Raw genomic sequence first — 23,108 nt, forward strand, 5'->3', positions numbered from 1 at the left:
GTAATGAGTAGTATGAAAACAAGTAGAATGTAATTGTAAATGATTAGTTTAATAAGTGTCCTGGCATCAGCCTCGGTCAAGTAGGCACAAGTTTGTAGCTGGTTAGTGATATAAATGTTATGTCTAAAAATAAGGAGGCACATGTTCAGATTTTATTCAGTAAGACGATAGGCTAATTAGGCCTACATCCTGATAAATTATTGTTGTGGTAATTTTTTGTTAAGCTTCGGGATCTTGCGATGTGCAGTTTTTAATAAACTAACTGATTGGGTTATCTGGGATTCTTTTTAGCCAGTGGACTCCAGTTAAGTAGATGGGATGGTCTCTAATAGGACTCCTGCCATATATAGGCATAATTCATGTTCTTCCTTGCTCTAATATGTGGCCCGGGTATGTGTGGTGACCTGGATTGGGACAAAGCCATTGTCTCATAGCTTTTCAAAAGATAACTGGACCTTAGGGGTTTTTTTTTCTCCTTGAAAAAGTTTCACGTCTCATCCAAAAAGCTTCTTCTTTGCCTCTTTCATTACTTCTCTTTAAGATGGGGTGATGCTGTCAGCTTTGAAAGATATTGTGGTATGTCTTCTCCTGAAAGGGTTCTCTTCAGTGTTTAATAATGATTACACAGTCCCCATGCTGTGCTTACAGTCTCTGCTCAATCCACTAAGGAAGATATAGACTAAGTCCATTTTGTAAAACAATGTCATTTAATAGGATCCAGCAGACTCTACTAAGGTCCCTGACCTGGGGCACAGGGCTTCTTTGAAATCTGGATGATTTCAACCCTATCTGCCTTCTGGAAAGCTGTAACGGCTTGGCTTTTTCCCAAGTATTAGGGTTGCTAGTGGAACCTTATGTGTGTATTAGTGTTGTGAGTTGGTTTTTAAGGTCTCGTGAAGTTATCTTTGAATTGCATTTTTGGCCTTGTTTTGTGTTTGTTTTATAATACAATTATTGTGAGTGCTGTTAACCACCAAAAACAATTTGTTTAAGATGGATGGCTATATACATTTTATAAATATAAATAAATAAGACTTTCCCTAGTGGGGATTCAGCTGAAATATACTCTAAAGTCAGGTTTCAGGTTTGTGTATGGACGGAAGCAGCTGGCTGGTCTTATGAATTACTTTTGCAGGACCTTGTCAAAGGTAGAACACAAGTTTGGTCCTGTCCAGTAGGTCCAGTTGCAAATTCCTCCTGTCAAGGGACTGTTGGGATTTGGATCAGATGAAGCAAGCTGAAAATGAACACCAGAGATATGGAGTTACTATTTGTTCCCACCACCTTGAAAGAGGCGGTGGTGAGGCCCCTCCTCAAGAAGCCCTCCTTGGACCCTGCTGTTTTAGGAAATTATCGTCCAGTCTCCAACCTTCGCTTTGTGGCGAAGGTTGTTGAGAGTGTGGTGGCATATCAGTTACCCCAGTACCTGGATGAATCTGTCTATCTAGACCCGTTCCAGTCCGGGTTCGGACCCGGGTACAGCACGGAAACAGCTTTGGTCGCATTGGTGGATGACCTCTGGAGGGCTCGGGACAGGGGTTATTACTCTGCCCTGGTCCTCCTAGATCTCTCAGCGGCTTTTGATACCATCGACCATGGTATCCTGCTGCGACGGTTGGGGAGTTTGGGAGTGGGAGGCACCGTCTTTCGGTGGTTCTCATCCTAGCCGACCGATCGCAGACGGTGTTGGCAGAGGGGCAGAGATCGACCGCGAGGCGCCTCCTGTGTGGGGTGCCACAGGGGTCGTTTCTCTCGCCTCTCCTGTTCAACATCTATATGAAGCCGCTGGGTGAGATCATCAGTGGTTTTGGGGTGAGTTATCAACTGTACGCGGATGACACCCAGCTGTACATTTCCACCCCTGACCACCCCAATGAAGCTGTCGAAGTGTTGTCTCGGTGTTTGGAGGCCGTGCGGGTCTGGATGGGGAGAAACAGGCTCAAGTTCAACCCCTCCAATACTGAGTGGCTGTGGATGCCGGCATCCCGGTACAGTCAGCTGCAACCGCTGCTGACTGTTGGGGGCGAGTCATTGGCCCCAATGGAGAGGGTGCGCAATCTAGGTGTTCTCCTGGATGGGCGGTTGTCTTTTGAAGATCATTTGGCGACCGTGTCCAGGAGAGCTTTTTACCAGGTACACTTGGTTCGCCAGTTGCGCCCCTTTCTAGATCGGGATTCCCTATGCACGGTCACTCACGCCCTCGTCACGTCTCGCCTGGACTACTGCAATGCTCTCTACATGGGGCTCCCCTTGAGGAGCACCCGGAGGCTCTAGCTGGTCCAGAATGCAGCTGCGCGGGTGATAGAGGGAGCCACTCGTGGCTTTCATATAACACCTATCCTGCGTAGGCTGCACTGGTTGCCTGTGGTCTTCCAAGTGCACTTCAAGGTGCTGGTTACCACCTTTAAAGCGCTCCATGGCTTAGGACCGGGATATCTTCGGGACCGCCTTCTGCTACCACATGCCTCCCACCGACCGGTGCGCTCCCATAGAGAGGGGCTCCTCAGGGTGCCGTCAGCCAAACAATGTCGGTTGGGGACACCCAGGGGGAGAGCCTTCTCTGTGGGGGCACCTACCCTATGGAACGAGCTTCCCCCAGGACTTCGACAACTTCCTGACCTCTGGACCTTTCGCCGCAAGCTGAAGACGTATTTATTCTTCCGAGCAGGACTGGCATAAGAGGGGTTTTTTAATTGGACTTTTAAATGGGGTTTTATTTTATAATATGTATTTTAAAATTTAATTTATCGGCCTTATTGAATAAATTTCTTAATAGTGATTTTATTGTATTTATTTTATTGTATTGTATTGTATCTGGCTGTTAACCGCCCTGAGTCCTTCGGGAGAAGGGCGGTATAAAAATTAAAATATTATTATTATTATTATTATTATTATTATTATTATTATTATTATTATTATTATTATTATTATTATTATTATTATTATTATTATTATTATTATGCATTGTGGTTTTCTCTCAGTCTCCAGTTTTGCTCTTAAGTGAATGGCATAGCCTCCGAAGGAGCAGGCCAGGTAACTATTCTCTAACTATTGCTAGAAGGCAACTGGATGTCCTGGCCAGGAAGGCCTTCATCCAGTTTTGATTGGTGGCATAGTTGCAAGCATTCTCGGAACTATAAGCTACAATGACTCATAGTTATTTCCCCATGGTTTAACTTCTTTCATGTGCTGTACATGAGACTTGGCTTTGAAGACCACTCATGAATTACATTAGTAATTATATTGATTGGTTACTATGATCTTATTACACCTGTTGTGTAGGAGGCCTTACATTGATGAATTTGGGGCAACATTCAAAGTGCTAGTTTTTACTAAAAAGCACCTAGACATATTTAGGACTGCTGCTCCAATAAAGTTGACACCTCTGAGATCTTTCAGGAGAAACTGGTGCTTGTGGTATCAAAATTTGGGGAAGGGGGAGGAGCATGGGAGATTGAAGCTAGGAAATACTATTTTTCCATAATGGCATGGAATAGCCTCCCTTCACAAGCTAAGCTGGTATCCTTGATGACGGTCTCCTGAGAAATAGTGAAAATTGAACTCGTCCTTCAAGGAATGATTATGTATCATCTGAAATTAGATTTTATTAGTGTATTGGTTTTGTGTATTATCTATGTACTACTAAAACTGTCATGTCTGTAACTTTTAACTAGGCAAAACAGTGCATCGTAGGGCAACAATTTTTGAACCAAGGTACCTCAAGTGGGTCTCCTGTGGAATTGACATTTGGCAAATTGTTATGACACAAAAATTATCATAAAGCATTTATGGCACCATACAAAATGTCATAAACATTTCCTGTAATCAACTTCTGATGTTTGACTGCTATACAGGCTACTTTCAAGGCAGTTACATCTGTGAATATCTTCCTGAATGTTTAAGAACTTTTCATTAAAAGCTCGGCCATGGTTGAAGGCATCGAGGAATCTGATCAGGAACTATCTCATCAACAATGGCCCAAGAAGTCATGGGCCATCAAGTTCATTATAGTGTGTTTTTTTTAATTCTGAAATTGTATATAGCACAGTATAGGGTAGTGAAATGTAGCGTAGTATAGTGTTTTGTATTATTTATATTGTAAGTTAATACTTACGTCTTTGCTTCCATTTTGGATTCAATAGGCTATCATTGCTCTATATTTCTCAGAATACTGAGGGTAGATTGCTGATATCCTTGATACATCATTCATTGTGAACAAAGCTAATCCTATCCATCTCAATTTGGACTTTAAAGTTAGGGCAGGATATGGTGATGTATCCTTGGTACCCAGTTGTTTTATTATTGGGGGCAGCTTGTGAATCTTGAAAACAATTATAGGATGTCCGGAAAGTGAGGAGTTCTAGCTGATTGTTTGATATTTCCCCCTCCTAGTTTATCCAATATTGACTGGTCTTTCTCCTTGTAAAAGGGTTGTTTTTTATTTTTGCTTAAGCCAATTGTTAAAGAAACCTTCTAACTCAAAAAGTTTGGGAAATTATCAGTGTGTCAAAATATATAATTTCTGGCTATGATAATCAGGAAAGCAGCAATTTTATATTTTTTCCTGAATCTGAATTGTGTAAGGAAGCATCACCAGCTTTTTCCTACTTTGTGATGCCCTCCAATTTCCAGTGAGAATTTTCATTGACTTGAAATTCTGGCAGTAGAGTTCAACTCATTTGGAGGACATCAAGTTAATCTAGATATATTCCAACAGAGTTTTCAGCCAGGAAATGGGACTGCTAGGTGTTCTTTTGCTGGAATTGAATAGAGGAGTCCATGCTGCAGTTTACATACTTCTGTCAGACATCAAGATGCAGATACATGTAGTGAAATGTCTAATCATCTGTAGAATAGCAGAAGATGAAAAATAATAGTTACAAAAGAGAGGTGTTTGATCATGTGACCATAGAAGTGCTGTGATAACAGTTGTAAGTGCAAGGACTGGTAAGTAATTTGTTTCAGTCCTGTTTAATTTGAATGGTCCTAAATGAATGATTGTAAATCAAGAAATGTCCATATATGACATGAAACAATTAAACACATATTTCTGCTCATTTAAATGCCTACTTACTATTTATGTGTAGTTGTTTCCAGATTCAAAATAAGGAAACAGATGCTGTGGTTTGGACATCCTTTCTTAAGTCACTATTAGCACTTCCTAGGGCAGAAATAAATAATAATAAACTTGCATATGTTTCTTGTAATCAGGTAAAGGCTTTTCTATTCTTGGACATTTTTTGTCACTCACCTTTGAATAGCTTTTTACTTCAGAAATATTTTTGCCCTGCATGTTTTAAGTCTCCTAATGGGTTTTTGATAATATTCATAACTGGCTACCCTGAAAGTCATTCTAAAATACTTGTTTTTCATTTCTGTAGGGACTTCTTGGTTGATCTTGGTTAAGTTCAAAGTTTGTTTCAGATTGTCTTACTCAAATATTCGACTTCTTTTCATCTTCAATTTCATCACTGTCCGCAGGATATTACCTTCTAGAATAGATTGATTAATTAAAGCTATTATTCCTTCTACTCAGATCATATTTCATGTCACTGGCTGCCACACACCAAGTAGCATAAAGTGATCCTCACATTTAACAATTGGGAAATGTTCTTTTCTTCAAATGTCGCACCCTTTTTTTCCTCAAAAGTAATTTGTGTACTTGTGGGCAACAGTCCAGTTTTTGTTTCATCAGCTCAAAGCACTTCTTCAAAAACACAACTTATTAAGGTTTTCTTTTGCATACATTAGATAATGTATCCTCAAATGATCCATCTGTTAAACTACTGAGGTTCACAGATGACACAACAGTGATCAGTCTCATTCGAGACAATGATGAATCTGCATACAGAGAGGAGATTGAACAACTAGCCTCATGGTGCCGCCAGAACAATCTGGAATTGAACATACTGGAGAAAACCGTAGAAATGGTGGTGGACTTTAGGAGAAACCCTCCCATACTACCACCACTTACAATACTAGACAACAGTAGAAGCCTTCAAATTTCTAGGGTCTCACGACCTAAAATGGACACCCAACATCAAAAACGTCATCAAAAAAGTACAACAAAGAATGTTCTTTCTGTGCCAACTCAGAAAGCTCAAACTGCCCAAAGAGCTGCTGATACAGTTCTACAGAGGAATTATTGAGTCTGTCATCTGTACCTCTATAACTGTCTGGTTTGGTTTGCAACCCAATAAGACAGACACAGACTTCAGAGGATAATTAGAACTGCAGAAAAAAACAATTACTACCAACCTGCCTTCCATTGAGGACCTGTATACTGCATGACTCAAAAAGAGGGCTGTGAAAATATTTACAGACCCCTTGCATCCTGGAAATAAACTGTTTCAACTCCTACCGTCAAAACGACGCTATAGAGCACTGCATGCCAGAACAACTAGACACAAGAACAGTTTTTTCCCCGAACGCCATCACTCTGCTAAACAACACTGTAAAACTAGTTACTAAGTCTGCATTACTATTAATCAGGGGTGAAATACTTCTGGTTCTGACCAGATCTCGCGATCTGGTAGTGATCATGGCCGGTGGTTCGGCGATCTGGTAGCAATCACTGAACCACCGGCGACTCCCGCCGCCCGGGTGTCATTACTTCCTGGTTTTAATCAGGAAGTAATGTGCTTTTTACCTTCTATGCATGCACAGAAGGTTTTGCACATGCGCAAAAGGTCTGTGTACGCATGTGACACGAGCAAAGAGAGAGCACGCACAGCGTGTGGACTTCCGAGCCGGTAAGGAAGGTAAGTAGATTTCACACCTGCTATTAATCTTCTCATCGTTCCTAACACCCATCTCCTCCCGCTTATGACTGTAGCCTTGTTGCTAGTATCCTTAAAATTTATATTGACTGTTTCCCTATGACTATCATTAAGTGTTGTACCTCATGATTCTTGATGAATGTATCTTTTCTTTTATGTACTCCAAGAGCGCATGCACCAAGAGAAATTCCTTGTATGTCCAATCACACTTGGGCAATAAAAAATTTTGTTCTGTTCTGTTCTGTTCTATTCTATTCATAATGGATTTGTGATAAGATCAGTTAAACGTCTTCTTTCTGACTAGTTCCCCATACAGCTTTTTGTTGTATAAGCAATACTATACTGTGGACCAATGGAAAAATGTCAATCCCCCATTATCCAAAACTAGGCATGCGCACCCCTAACTTCCTTTATAACAATTACTACTGACCTTAAATGCAAGCTATTTAATGCAAAAAGCCTTGTAAATAAAATACCTGAATTCCTTTTCTTGCTAAATATGGCTATATTCGACATTATATTTGTGTGTGAAACTTGGCTGAATACATCCCTCCCTGACTCCATTACCAAAGTTAGAGACTATCATGTTTACCGGTCTGATCGTGAAATCCATAGAGGAGGTGGTGTTGCTATCTTCTACAAAAAGTCCCTATATCTAAAAAATATTCAAGTTACACAGGAGTTTGCTCTTCCTGAGACAATTGTCTGTGACCTGTCGTTAAATACCTCATTTCGATTCTTACTATGTTTCAGAGCCCCAGATTACAACATCAAACATGCGAACAAATTAACTTCACTACTAACATGGGCAGCCTCCTGCCCATACCCTATAATCTTTCTTGGTGACCTTAACTTACCACTTATTAATTGGATCTTAAATGAATGTACAACTGAACCTATACATGCAAACCTGTACAATACTGTAACTAATCTGGGACTTGATCAACTAGTAACTAACAACACTAGATTCAACAACTGCCTTGATCTCATCTTCTGCAACAGTTTAAACTCTTAAGGACTACAAATAAAAGAACCGTTCTCCAATAGCGATCACAGCATGATTGACTTTTGTCTCAACTTACGCCCTCACAAAAATCATCATAATGATAGGATTCCCAGTTATAACTTTAAAAAAGCCAACCAAGTTCTCATAAACAATGAACTCTCATATCTTGTTTGGCAAATTCTATTCACTGGCTGTAATACTGATGATGATGATTACAACATTTTCTTGCGCGAAGTCAAAAGAATCATTAAACTTTACATACCACTAATACCCCCCAAAACCAGAAAAAATAAACTACCAATAACAATAAGACAACTACAATCCAGAAAAAAAATCTCTTTGGCAAAAAAACAAAACTACCTACATAACTAACTTCAAAAACCACTACAAAATCTTATGCCAACAAATAAAGACTGAATGCACCAATTATCACATTAAGCAAGAGGAAAACCTACTATGCACAAAATCCACCTGTGCCTTCTATAATTTTGTAAACAACAAACTTAAAGACTCGAGATCCATCCTACCCCTAAGAGGACCAAAGGACAAAGACTGTATTGAATCCAATCTCTTTAACACGTTCTTTGGCTCAGTCTTTGTAAACAGCAACAACACATACCCAATATTTCCCAGTCATAATACAGACAATTACATCGATTACGGTGATCTTATACATATCGATTTTACAAAAGACAGTGTTGAAAAGGCACTACCAATCTAAAACCATCTCTATCTATTGGACTATGTGCATACTTCTTAAAAAAGTTTTCCACTGCAATTGCAGAACCTCTAAGCGTAATTTTTGAAAAATCTTTTAGTACCAGCTCCTTGCCCTACGAATGGTCACAAACCATAGTCATCCCTATCTTCAAAAGGGGAGATCCTAGCCTAGTTGAAAATTACAGATCAAACTCTTTATGTTGCGTCGCCTGCAAAGTCATGGAATCAATCATTAACCAATCTATTACCCTCTATCTAGAGACAAACAACCTACTCTCCAACAAACAATTTGGTTTCAGAAAAAAAATTATCTTGTAATCTACAACTATGACATTGCAAAAACATATGGACTACACATCTTGATCAGGGCAAAGCAATAGATGCAATTTATATAGACTTCTGTAAAACTTTTGATTCAGTGGTACACGACAAATTACTTCTAAAACTAAAATCCTATGGCATTTCTGGACTCCTAAATGAATGGATAGCTGCCTTACTGTCAAACAGACAAATGGTCAAAATAAGAAGCGCTCTATCAAATCCTGTACCTGTAGTGGTGTTCCCCAACGCAGTGTTTTAGGTTCAACACTCTTCATACTTTACATTAATGACTTTTGCGATCATGTGTTCTCTTTGCTGATGATGTTAAACTATTCAACACCACTGACAATGCAACTACCCTTCAAAAAGATCTTGACTATGTGTCAGATTGATCTAACAAGTCACAACTTCAAATTTCAACCACCAAATGCTCTGTCTTGCACATTGGCAAAAAAAATCAAAACATAAAATACAAATTAGATGGACATGACCTTATAGATGACTCTCATTCTGTAAAGGACCTTGGAGTACTCATTTCTAAAGATCTAAGTGCCAAAGCCCACTGTAACAACATTTCCAAAAAGGCATTAAGAATTGTTAACCTAATCCTGCATAGCTTCTTCTCTGGTAATATTGTACTACTGAGTAGAGCATACAAAAGATTTGCTAGACCAATTCTCAAATACAGCTCATCTGTCTGGAACCCGCACTTCATATCGGACATAAATACAATCGAGAGAGTCCAGAGATATTTTACAAGAAGAGTCCTCCATTCCTCTACCCACAATAAAATACCTTATGCTACCAGACTTCAAATTTTGGGCTTAGACAATTTAGAACTATGCCAACTTCAGTCTGACCTAAGCGTAGTACGTAAAATTATCTGCCACAATGTCCTACCTGGCAATGACTACTTCAGCTTCAACCACAACAGTACATGAGCAAATAATAGATACAAACTCAAGGTAAACCACTCCAAACTCGACCGCAGAAAATATGACTTCAGCAACAGAGTGGTCAATGCCTGGAATGCACTACCTGACTCTGTGGTTTCTTTCCCAAACTCCCAAAACTTTAAGCTTAAACTGTCTACTATTGACCTTACTGCATTCCTAAGAGGTCTGTAAGGGGTGTGCATAAGTGCATCAGCGTGCCTACTGTCCCTGTCCTAATATTCCTTTTTACTCTTACTCTTTTCATGTATTCAAATTAAGTTTGTACCTTTACCTGTTATCTTATATATGCTTGACAAAAAATAAATAATAAATAAATAAAAGTTGTTTGCAGTGATCCATAGTTTTGTTTTGCAGTTTTGAGCAATTTTCAGGCAATTCTAGGAGTGGTGTTTTTATTTGGGATTTGTGTCCTCCCCTCTTTTAGTCTTCCAGATATTGCCTTGACTTCAGCAATCGCACAGTGTGAGAGTGAGCTGTTTTCAATTTTATATGCTCAAATGGCTTCTTAAGGAGCTGTTGTTTGTTAAAAGTAAAGAAAACAACACTCACAGCCAGAGAACTCAAAGAGTCAGAGTATTTGCTCACCTGTGGAATTATCTTCTAGCTAAGGGTAGTGAATCACCTTTTTGAATAGAATTAATATTTTTAAAACTGGCTATCTATCACTGGGAGAGTATTGCCATGTCTTATTTAAATCTGCAAATAACTGAATACAATTTTTTTTTATTGAAAAAGTTAAAGTGAATGGGACTGTCGGTGAGCCAACAGTGGGTCAAAGGAGGAGCCACTGCAGGACAGAGATGATGACAGTTGCTCTTTTAAAAATTATAATTTAAATCGAGTTGTTTTAAATCAAGCCTTTTTACTAGTGATTTAAATCATGATTTAAATGACTTGATTTAAATCACATAGGGACATAGATCTATTAAAGTCCACATATTGGCTATCTTTATTCAGCCAGATGTGATAGTGGGACTACCTATCCCACGCTGTTCTAGTTTATCAAAAAGGAAGCTATAGTCTGCTTTATCAAATACCTCACTAAAGTTTGAGTCTACTACATGCATAGCATTCCTTGGTCCAGTACGCTAATAATTTTGTCAAAGAAAACAATAAAATTTGTCTTGCACAGCCTGATCTTAACAAAATCATGCTGGTTCCTGGTAATAACCATGTTAGTTTTTAAGTGCTCACAAGCCCAGTGCTTGATTATCTTTTGCAAGATTTTCCAAGAAATTGAAGTGAAGCTCATTGGTCTGTAGTTTCCTGTGTCCACTTTTTTTCTTTTTAAAATACTGACACTGGCTCTTATTTATTTATTTATTTATTTATTTTATTTTATTTTGTCACAACAATATATGTAGGTATCATACAAAAAGATTATATAGTAAATAAACACATATATGGGTAAGTATAAGGAGGTATAAGCATATATATAGGAAGAAAAACGAAAAACAATAAAATTTGTCTTGCACAGCCTGATCTTAACAAAATCATGCTGGTTCCTGGTAATAACCATGTTAGTTTTAAGTGCTCACAAGCCCAGTGCTTGATTATCTTTTAAAGGATGGAAGGCTGAGTCAACCTTGGGCCGGGCTTGAACCTGCAGTAATTGCAGGCTTCTGTGTTCTTAATAACAGGCCTTACCAGCCTGAGCTATCCGGCCCCTCTTATAAATTTATTTATTTTATTTTATTTTGTCACAACAATATATGTAGGTATCATACAAAAAGATTATATAGTAAATAAACACATATATGGGTAAATATAAGGAGGTATAAGCATATATATAGGAAGAAAAAAGAAAAACAATAGGACAGGAACAGCAGGCACGTTTGTGCGCTTATGCACGCCCCTTATGATCCTCTTAGGAATGGGGTGAGGTCAATAGTAGAAAGTTTTTGGATAAAACTTTTAGGATTATGGGAAGAGACCACAGAGTCAGGTAAAGTATTCCAAGCACTGATGATTCTGTTACAGAAGTCATATTTTCTGCAATCTAGATTAAAGCGGTTGACATTAAGTTTAAATCTATTAGTTGCTCTAGTATTATTGCAGTTAAAGCTGAAGTAGTCTTTAACAGGAAGGACATTACAATAGATGATTCTGTGAGTTAAGCTTAGGTCTTGTCGAAGGCGACGGAGTTCCAAGTTTTCTAAGCCTAGGATTTCAAGTCTGGTGGGATAAGGTATTTTATTGTTTTCAGAGGAATGGAGAACTCTTCTTGTAAAATATTTCTGGACACGTTCAATTGTATTGATGTCAGAGATGTGGTGAGGGTTCCAAACAGGGGAGCTGTATTCTAGAATTGGTCTAGCAAATGTTTTATATGCTCTGGTTAGTAGTGTGGTATTTTTGGAAAAGAAGCTACATAAAATTAGGTTTACAACTCTTAGAGCTTTTTGCTATGTAGTTGCAGTGGGCTTTGGCACTTAGATCATTTGACATGAAAACTCCAAGGTCTTTGACGGGATGGGGGTCGTCTGTAAGGTAATGTCCATCTAGTATGTATTTAGTTTTTGGGTTCTTTTTTCCTATATGTAAGACTGAGCATTTGCTGGTTGAAATTTGGAGCTGCCAATTTTTAGACCAAGCGGATAGATGATCAAGGTCGTTTTGAATGATAGAAGTATTGTCTATGGTGTTAAATAGTTTGACATCATCAGCAAAGAGAACACAATTACTTGAGATGTGGTCACAGAGATCATTAATGTATAGTATAAAGAGTGTTGGTCCAAGGACGCTGCCTTGAGGAACGCCACTCTTGACAGGAACAGGATTCGATAAAGCATTGCCAATCTTCTCCAGTCTTCTGGCACATCTCCTATTCTCCAGGATTTCTCAAAGACTTCAGGAAATTTCTCTGACATCTGCTGGTTCATTTAAAACCCTGAGATGTAATCCATCCAGTTCAGGATGTCTTCATATAATGATGGAAATATTTTGGATTACTTTGCTGTGTTTTTTTGCCAAATTGTTTGGAAAGATACACGCATTGTTGTGCTACTGGATCCTTGGAAGGTCCTTGATCACAGTAAAGACCTACTGATAAGCTGGCTAAATTTCAAATCACTCTCTGATTCTGTGGAAACCCAACTCTATGAAAATTATTTTCACTTATAATCCTGCTGGTCTGGGTGTGTCTGAATTTACAGGATGATCTAAATCATGGGTGTCAAATTCGCAGTGTCATGTTGCCCTCACTTGACGTTTCGCAACGTTTTTTCCCTTCACGGACCTGGGTTGGGCATGGCCTGTGCATGACACATGCGGCCCATGGGCCGCCAGTTTGACACCCCTAATCTAAATTTTCCAGCATACTTTTGAAATAACATATTGCTATTATTTCTAAAAGAACAATGTGAAAATAGTTTATAATGATGAACATAATTGATTATACAGAATTATATAAACCAAACATAAAAGTTTAGTTACCTACATTAGGTAAATGAAGCATGATCAATATTGTTTCCCTGTTTTCCTATTTTGTAGTTCATTTACTACCTAGTATTGCTTGTGACTACTATATTGAATTAAGTGGTTTCATGTAGGCAGAAGAATTGGAGAAATAGCAAAAATGTAGAAATGCTAATCATAGCTGGTGACCAAAGAGTGTCATTAATTGAAACTTTAATTAAATGCTTTATTTTCAAATAATAGTATCTATAGAGAAACAGTACCTTTTATTGAACTATTGTGTATGAAATATTGTTAAAAATATATATAAAGTTGTTCTTAAATGTTACTAAGCAAATATTAAATGGCTTGTATCAGTATCTTCAACAATGTGAATAATTTTACGTGAATTCAAGTTGTATTTTATCTAAAAAATAAAGTCCCAATCAAATCTGCTTGTTGGGAAAAGAATGTAAAAGGTCTTATAATGAATGTAATGAAATTACCAAAATGTTCTGAGTATTGTTACAAAAATGTATTTAGTATACAGAAAATTGTTTTAGTGAGCACTTGGTATCATGGTGTAGAAAAATATTCTGTTAACTTTGTAAAATATTACATCATACAACTGTCTAGGAGCTGTGGAATATATCTGGAAGAGAAGGAAGTGGTTTACCAATTATTCTGCTAATAAAAAGTACAATTAGAATTAGATCCCCCAAATCAATGATGAATAATCAAATGAAATTGGAAAAATATTTCCCCTGTTTTTGAAAATAAGAAAAAGAAATGTTCTTATGAAAGAAAATAACCCTTAGTAATTAGCAAAGTAATTGGATGATTACTGCATACCTAGAAATTATAGTAGAAAAAATATCTTGCCGGTGACCAAGATTATTTTCTCCCAAGGGTCACTGTCTTAATTAAGTGTACACTAAAGCAGGTGTACAGTGAGACTTTGAACATAATACTAAGCATGTCCCATGGCTGCTAAGTTGGCTATTCCTAAATGGATTTTAATGACTGTTATGCCTTAGGCTTTGTACTAATGAAGGTTTTGTTGTAAGTGGGAGAGAGAGAGGAGAGAGAAGGGAGAGAGAGAAAGAGAGAGAGAGACTCTGCCCTTGTGAGAGATTTGTGTATTAGAGTCCTCTTTGTTTGTCTTTGTTGCTAGTTTAGCACAACAAGCTGCTGTGTCCCCATAGCAAAATATTCTCCTTCTTTGAACAAATCCATGTACACAGCATGGAGAGATGCAAGTGTTAGAGCCATAAGGGTATATTCAGTCTCTTCACTAAAATGTGATTATCATGGGACTAAGGTTGTTTATTTGAGCTCTAGGTGTACAGATTTTTATTTTAAATTATATTTAACATTGTGTTAAGCAAATAATCTTGAGAGATAGCATTAACATTTAGAATGATTATGCATTTTCCTGATGAGAATGCCTAAATTGATATTAGTATTATGTTAGTTCCTGTTTTAACGTTCATTCCATTCTGTTCATATTATCATATAATTTAGTCAAATTCCTGTCCACATTAATACCACAGATGTTTGAAACAATTGAATAAACTTGAAAAGTTAAAACAGTTTTTTTTATTTCAAGCTATTCTCAGCTAAATAGCTACCAAAGCAAAAATTGAAGTAAAAACCCAAAATACTTGTTTGATTCCACTTTTCTTAAAATTGCCAGTGATAGTTACCTATGAAATTATTTCATAATTATTAAAATAAGTTCTGCTGTTTTTAAGAGTAAGTTTCTACATTAATCCCCCCTCCATTAATACAATACAAGAGAGAAAAACTCCTACAGGAATAACAACAATCTGTTTGTTTTGGATTATGGCACTTTTAAATAAAAAACAAAAAGTTAATTCCTGTGAATTGCATGTAATGCTGTTTGTTTTAGAAAGCTGGTGCAAACAGTCATATAAAGATACTAGCTTAATCAATTTTCCAGTCAGAGAACAGAATATGATACTATATAGCCAAAAATAGACTGCTAAAGAAAACCCTAGAGAGGATTAGAAAGACAGGTTCAAAACACAAATTTGACAAAGTGAATGCAAAAATTCAGCAAAATAATTTCTTAGATTATTGAAGAGAGAGTATATTTCATGTGCCACATTTTTTTAATTTTGAGCCAACTTGGTCCTAGTTATGAGAAGGAGCTGTACTAGAGATATTTATAACTACATCACTTCTTTAAAAAATCCTGACTATATTCATTACTCAAGGATTCTACTTGAGACTGAAAAGTTTAGTGGCAGCACTCAAATATATTTTCCAGCAAGTCTATATTAGGAAAATTCATGGTTCCATTTCCTCCACTATATTTATCAAACCTCTTAGTCCAGATTTATAATAAATAGTAGAGGGTTGCCATTGTCGACATGATTTGAGATAATTTGTTGCATGAATTTAAGTTTATGTGAATCAGTTGAAGAGCTGTTTCCAAACATTGGACTGTTGTCTCATAAATGATGGAACAAATGACTTCATATTATAAGAAGAAGAAAAAGATTTAAGACTAATCACTAGGAAGAATTTCCCGAGGTTATGAGCTGTTCAGTAGTGGAACAGAATTTTTTTAAAGGAAGTAAACAGTGATTAGAGGTTTTTAAGTAGAAACTAGGTGACTACCTATCAATTCTTGCCCAGTAATGGATTTCCTGTACTGGCAAGGTTGTTGGATTAAGTGATTTCCAGCGTGATCATAAAATGTTATCCTATTGACTTCAGAAGTGTACATTTCTGAATAAAAAATACACAACATGCATCTTTCCTGATGAACCTTCATGGGTTTTAAAAAGTAAAAAATAAAAGCATTTCTGGAATCACATTCCTTGATTCTAATACCAGTTTTTTTTGTCACACTGACCATATTATATTGATTTTCAAATATTGAAGGTTTCCCCTCTCTCCCTATAAACTTGTGTGATCAGTTCCCTCCATTTATATAGTTTTTGTTGGGACATTCTTCTTCTGAATATTTTTACCTGCGTTAAGTATTGATACCCTTCCTAGAACTAAAAGCTTTCTGCTCAAGCCTACTTCTGAACATAATCTTTTCAGTTTTTCATGCAGTATTGTGCTTTCAGTATATGTTTCCATCCATTCCAGTGATTAACACATTAAAAGTGTTAATTTTGTGACAAATTGGGAATAGTAGCAGTGTTTAGGAAATCTCACATTGTGCTTCCTTATTTTACCCATTCTTCTCACACCAACAAGGGACACAGTGGCTCAGTGCTTAGGACACTGAGTGTTAGACCATTAAAAGTCTACAGCTTGGCAGTTTGAGACCCACGTTCCGAGAGACTTAGTGAGCTCCTATCACTTGTCCCAGCTTCTTCCAACCTAGCAACTTGAAAGTATGCAAATGCAAGTAGATGAATAGGTATGGGGAAAGGTAACAGTCTTTATTTCACCATATGCTTTGTGTTGTGGCATGATGTCATGCCGGTTACATGACCATAAAAACCCTGGCTCTTCGACTTAATAAACAGATGAGAACTGCCCCCTAAAGTCAGTCATAACTAGTGGGGTAAAACCTTTTTTTTTCCTTTTCTCATATCAACTGCTAGAGTATGTAATGGAATCAATGCATTTTTATGTTCTTTATCTAATATATTTATTTAATTCTCATTTTATAACCAGTTTTAAAACAATTACTGTCTCTGTTCTCTCAATAAGCTGTGTTTCTTATTTTCCTGTGTAGGCCTTTAACTTTCAACTTTTACCATTTTTCTCAATATTTTTTCTTCTGTGCTTAAATTTATAGGTACACCTCGAAAAAAACACACAAAGTGCATTTCATGTAGTTAGTTTACATAATTTATCATCATCAAACTTTATTTGGTCAAAATCCAGATTGTTATGTAATTTATAACTTTATGATTTCATTCTAGTTCATTTTCATAATTACATAATTGACATTTATAGGTCTTTGGTGTCAGTTTACATAATTTGCATAAATAAATTTACATAGATGGCATAAAATGTAAATTATGTAATTATACAAATTACATCTATGTAAATTCAAATATAAAAGATATTTGTATTGAATGTATTCCCCCATTGTCTATTAAATCAAGATTGAGGACAAGGATAAACTGGTGAAAAAAGTTCTATCTTCAAGCTAAATTATGGGGAAGAGTCCTTTGTAGTTGCTATGAACAAAATTGGTAATGTCTTCTTGGAAGGTCTCAAAACCATGTTTCTAGCATTCTGCTATAAACAAAGGATGCATTTTACTTGTTTTGCATCCATACTGCCTGGTAGCTAAACTGATTGAAGTTTTATTATTTTAGATGCTCTACAAATTCAGGAAAATATAATTCCTGGACTTGTCCATCTGTGTGATACATCCTTACCCACCTTGTATTATAATCCCACTCCTAAGAATGTTGCCCTCCATAAATGCTAAGTCTGACCTCAGAGAACAAAATATTGCCCATCCCTGTGTTAATTTTCAAGTCTACCTTTATTTCTTGTTTCATTTCTCGTGCTTTATTTATAGATTTTCATTTCCAAACATTCTAGGAAGTTTAACAAAAAGCTAACCTTTTTAATATCCCAGGCAGTTTAATTCTTTTTGTTTTATTTTGTAACAGATCTTTTCTGATGTTGGCTCTGTTCTGATGTTATTTTTTATATATTGTATTTTTCAGGATTTTTTTACCTTTAAATTGCTTATATCTCTTTTTATTGTCGCATTACATAAGAATTCAAAATTCAATTTAAGGGAATTAAACTTAACCCAAAGGTGCTTTTCAACAGGCAACCAAACTGAATCAGGGTGCAAATGGGTGTGGAACCTTCTTGGGAATACTGAGAGGACTATATTTTAGACAGGGAATAAGTGATGTCACATCCCTCCCCTTTGTTGAGAGAGGACTGTTCAATTTTAATATAGGTTGGCTCTTTGACCCCTCTTTCAAGCCACTGGTCCTCTCTGTCCAGAATGTGGACGTTGCTGTCTTCAAAAGAGTGACCTTTGTCTTTCAGATGCAGATGGACTGCTGAATCCTGTCCTGATGGGTTTGTTCTCCTATGTTGTGCCATGCATTTGTGAAGTTGTTGTTTTGTTTCACAATGTACAGATCTACACATGTCTCACTGCATTGCACAGCATATAACACATTGCTCAGTTTGTGTTTTATCCTTGGAGTGGACAAGCTTCTGTCTTATTCTTAGGTTTAAAGTGTGTACGTATGTTATGTTGAAAATCCTCCTGAGCTTTTCAGATATTCCTGCAACGTATGGAATGACAACGTTGCTTCGTTTGTTGTTTTCTTCTTTCCTTCCATTCCCCACCATTCAGCCAGAACTGAAGAAGCTTCTTGGATGAGAAGCGAAATGTCTTCAAGGAAAAAACCAAGAAAGTCCAGTTGCCTTTTGAAAAGCACCTTTGGGACAACCATGACCTGGATGATTGAGAATCTCCATAGGCAAAATTAAGCTTAAGTTAGTAAGAATTTGGGATTAAAGTTTCAAAGCAAATATATCATGGCATGTGGCAAACTTTTAGAACTTTTTTTTTAAATCTGATACTGGAAATAAATAATTCCCTGAAATGTAACTGGAGTGATAAAGGCTTTAAAAACAAGGGTCTAAAATTGTCACTTCATGCTGTTGAGATGACCACTATATAAATCAAATAAATAAATAAAATTCTATTAAATTAAGATAACTTCATCATGTAGCAGTTTACATTGTAAACTAATTAAGTACTTTAGATTTTCCTTAGAGTATTTTTAAAATTCAATTTTAAATTAAATACTCTGATTTTAAATACTTATGGACAAATCATCAGTGAAACGGTTTACTTCAATTAAGGCTTATTTGAAAATGGAACGGTAACTTACATTAAGATACAGCTATCATTGTAGTTAAGATTAGTATACAATAAACTAACATTTGTAGCAGAATTTTGTGCAGAAAAAAGACAGATTGTATTTTTACACAAAACTTTATAATATTTGTAAAAAATAAACTGTCACCCAAATATTCTGTCGCTATTATGCTCTTGAATAGAATGTTTCTCTGCTATTTTCATTTTTTTGTACATTTAAAAAAATACATGTCATAAGAAACTGATTTCAGTCTTTTAGAGTATTTTTAATAGCAAAATCTATATGTACTTCCTATTTTCCCGTTCATATGCTTTGAGGCAAGCAAAGTAATTTTGGAAGTGATAATATAACATTCTTGGACCCCCTGAGCCAATGAATAATACTGTATATGAAAATAACATTTCATTTTTTTAAAACGGGCATTTATTTTCTACCCTTTCCACTTCCTTTTCCAACAACATTTAAAATAGCATCTTACATTCTAATACCCATTCATGACTCAGGGAGAAGTTAAATTCTAAATGGGAATTGTGATACATAAAATCTATAATTAAAACAGTCTTTATCCAAACTGAACTAGTAAAACCGTCACCAAGTACATTACGTTCTAAAGATTATACATGAAATTCATAAAGTAATATTTCAGCAATTTACAATATCTCTATTTAAAACATAGATATATACCTAATATAACTTTTAATAGAATTTTTTTTCTTTTTTAAAATAAAAGTTAAAATAACATTTGAGAGGCAATATCCTAGAAGGCTCCTTTGAAGTGTTAAAGATGTTACATGATTGTTTGCATAGAGTCTCGAAGTGCTAATCAAGCTTCCTGCTTAAATGTTTTAATAATAGTGGAATGATTTATTCCAATACTTTATAAAATATATTATTAAATTTCCAATTTTCAGGAATTCTTTGAACATGCAAAAAAGCTCTGGGATGATGAAGGAGTAAAGGCATGCTTTGAGAGATCAAATGAATATCAACTGATTGACTGTGCACAATAGTAAGTACCACTTCTAGGAAAATCCTTTTAAAACTGTGTTCTGTGTTTTATTACTGAAAGCCAGTGGAAATGTGCATAAAGTGTTCCTATGTCTGGGATTCTGTCTTGAAAGGCAAAAGAAAATAATTTCCATTGTAATTTTGTCTGAATCATTCATTTAACTAACATAACATAACATCAGAGTTGGAAGGGACCTTGGAGGCCTTCTAGTCCAACCCCCTGCCCAGGCAGGAAACCCTACACCATCTCAGTCAGATGGTTATCCAACATTTTCTTAAAAATTTCCAGTGTTGGAGCATTCACAACTTCTGCAGGCAAGTCGTTCCACTTATTAATTGTTCTAACTGTCAGGAAATTTCTCCTTAGTTCTAAGTTGCTTCTTTCTTTGGCCAGTTTCCACCCATTGCTTCTTGTTCTACCCTCAGGTGCTTTGGTGAACAGCCTGACTCCCTCTTCTTTGTGGCAGCCCCTAAGATATTGGAACACAGCTATCATGTCTCCCCTAGTCCTTCTTTTTGTTAAACTAGACATACCCAGTTCCTGCAACCGTTCTTCATATGTTTTATCCTCCAGTCCCCTAATCATCTTTGTTGCTCTTCTCTGCACTCTTTCTAGAGTCTCAACATCTTAACAACTAATAAATCTATTAACCCCCTTTGTTAATAATTACCGTTACTGATATAGCAGTATATAAATTGTAATGTGTTTTTGTTTACATAATATAGATTCAGTTTTCAGTTATAACACTGTTCAAAGTCCTTGAGTTTAAATAAGATTGCATATGTATGTGTAATAGATTTGGTTTCTTTTCTTTCAGCTGATTTGAAATTTTTATTTGTATAGGAACTTTTTCCTTCTAAATAAGAAAATTAGGCAGTTTGATTTTACTGAATACTGAAAAATATCTAATACAACAGATAAGCTGTGAAAATGTAGTGAAATCTTTTAGGGGGAAAATAATGAAAAACATACAATAACATGGTTGCATAAAGATGCACATCCTTAAACTAATAATTTGTTGAAGTTTTAGTTTCTCCTGTTTCAGAGACAAAAAAAAATCTCATTAAAAAATAAATTTTCCACAATATTATTGTTGTCACTTCTGTTGTTGCTAATTACTGCAAGAGCTATCTGATGTGGTTTAAAATAAGCATAAGCTAGTGGTCTATGCTTATTTATGTCTCATTGTAATGACTAAATAATGGATTGTTTGCATAGCTTTACGAATACTTTTTAAGATATAGTATCCCTTACTACTAATACTACTGTAAGATACTATACTTTCTTAAAACGTTACATGCATTAGGATAATGCTGATTTGTAGCTATTGTGAGTACCAGAGATTTCAGATTGCTCCAGTTGCCAAGGATGTTGGCTATTCTCATTTGTTGCTTAACTATTCACTTAACAATATGTAGATGTACTGTAGGGATTAAAAAGTTATAAACTTTCTATTTCTCTGCATAATGGTGAAAAACATTATTTTGGCTTGGTTCTACCAATTTTCAGGAACTGTCTTTTTAATTTTTTATGTATAATATAACCAACAGGGGAAAAGAAAAGATATTGAGTCCTTCGGGACAAGGGCGGTATACAAATTAAAACATTATTATTATTACATTATTATATTCTAGGCCCAGGATTCATCAACTTCTCTAAAACTGGGATAATAGGAATACATCCTAATCATAGTGGGTTCCACTTACCTTCGCTACCAGTTCAGAACAGGGAGCGCACATATGCGGAGCTTCTACGCATGCGCAGAACCTTCTGTGCATGTACCCCGCCGTCACCACTACCAGTTCACCCAAGAGAACCGGTAGAAACCCACCACTGATCCTAATGCAGCTATGCATATACCTCTATAAATGGCCTATCTTTTCTTTTTCCTTTTATCTCTTATTTAGATTAATTGATACAGATGATCTCTTATTCTGAGAATTTACATTCGCCATTGGGAAAGTGATCCCTGGTCTTATATCTTCTTCCTCTTTGGAAAGAGGACAAAAGATTCCTTCATTTTTCCTTATCTCTTAGTTAGCAACATCTATGGAAATTTTAAGCTAGGTATAGATGCTAAGAGGCCAAAAGCCTGTTAAATTATTTAAAAAGCTATTGATCCAGAAATCTTGAAGCTTGGCTTTTTATAAATTGTTTTGTTGTGTTTCAAGAAAATGTGCCTGTAACTTTGTGTTTGACAAGATTAAACGACATTTGCAAGCAAAGTGTAAGATCCAGTGTTTTTCCACCCCTAAGCACTGCAGTTGTGATTAGAAACTCTTTATTACTTTATCCATATTATTAAAAGACAGAGCTGTGAGAAACATTAATAAGCATTCTCTTTTTGTGTGTAACTGGTTTAGTACAGAACTCTCAAATACCAAAGTGTACACCAAGCAACATTGGCTACTAATTAGATTTGTAGAGGTAGTTGCTAGGCTCTTGTCTATCAAGATTTTTTGACTAAAGAGAGTTTGACTTTTAGATGATTGAATTTTAAAGAGGGGTTAGCTCCTTTTACTACTTAATACTGTTGCTGGATTACTTTTGCAATCTGAAAATAATTTGCATAAAATAGGGTGTACTTGCAGGATTGTATGACCACTAGATTCTACCTAGAAACTGATGATTAGTGCTGGATTGGATATCCAGAAGTGGAGTAATAACATTTGAACTACAGTTAGAGGTACTTTTTAAGAAAGCTACACATGCAACTACTGGAGCTGTCTCATTTTTCTTCCTAAGCAACATGTCAGAAAACTCAACTAAATATACTGTACAAACTTTCCACCTTCACTTTTAATTATCTGATCAATTAGGGTAGTAGGTCCTTGGTTAGTGTCTTTCTCTGACTATTAAATGGCTGCAGGCTCCTGCCTTTCTTATCTGAGAGTTCCCTAAGCAGCATTTCACTCCATCATTACTCAAGGTCTCCATAAGAGATTGTGTTTTGGTCCTATATCCCAATTTCTATCTCATAACTATTCTAGCCTGACCAGGGGTGAAATCTAAAAATTTTCCCTTACCAGTTCTGTGGATGTGGCTTAATTGGTGGGCGTG

General features: G+C 36.2%; 1 protein-coding gene across 3 annotated transcripts in view; it reads left to right on the forward strand.

Moving 5' to 3' along the window:
* GNAL (G protein subunit alpha L) overlaps positions 1 to 23,108 on the forward strand; it is a 101,047-nt gene that overhangs the window by 60,526 nt on the left and 17,413 nt on the right. For all 3 annotated transcript variants that reach the window (XM_058175214.1, XM_058175215.1, XM_058175216.1), the window contains exon 5: positions 19,951 to 20,048. In XM_058175214.1, coding sequence (XP_058031197.1) covers positions 19,951 to 20,048 — 98 coding nt within the window. The remainder of the gene's footprint in view (positions 1 to 19,950; positions 20,049 to 23,108) is intronic.

This window comes from Ahaetulla prasina, chromosome 3, assembly GCF_028640845.1.
Source record: "Ahaetulla prasina isolate Xishuangbanna chromosome 3, ASM2864084v1, whole genome shotgun sequence".
Lineage (NCBI taxonomy): Eukaryota > Metazoa > Chordata > Lepidosauria > Squamata > Colubridae > Ahaetulla > Ahaetulla prasina.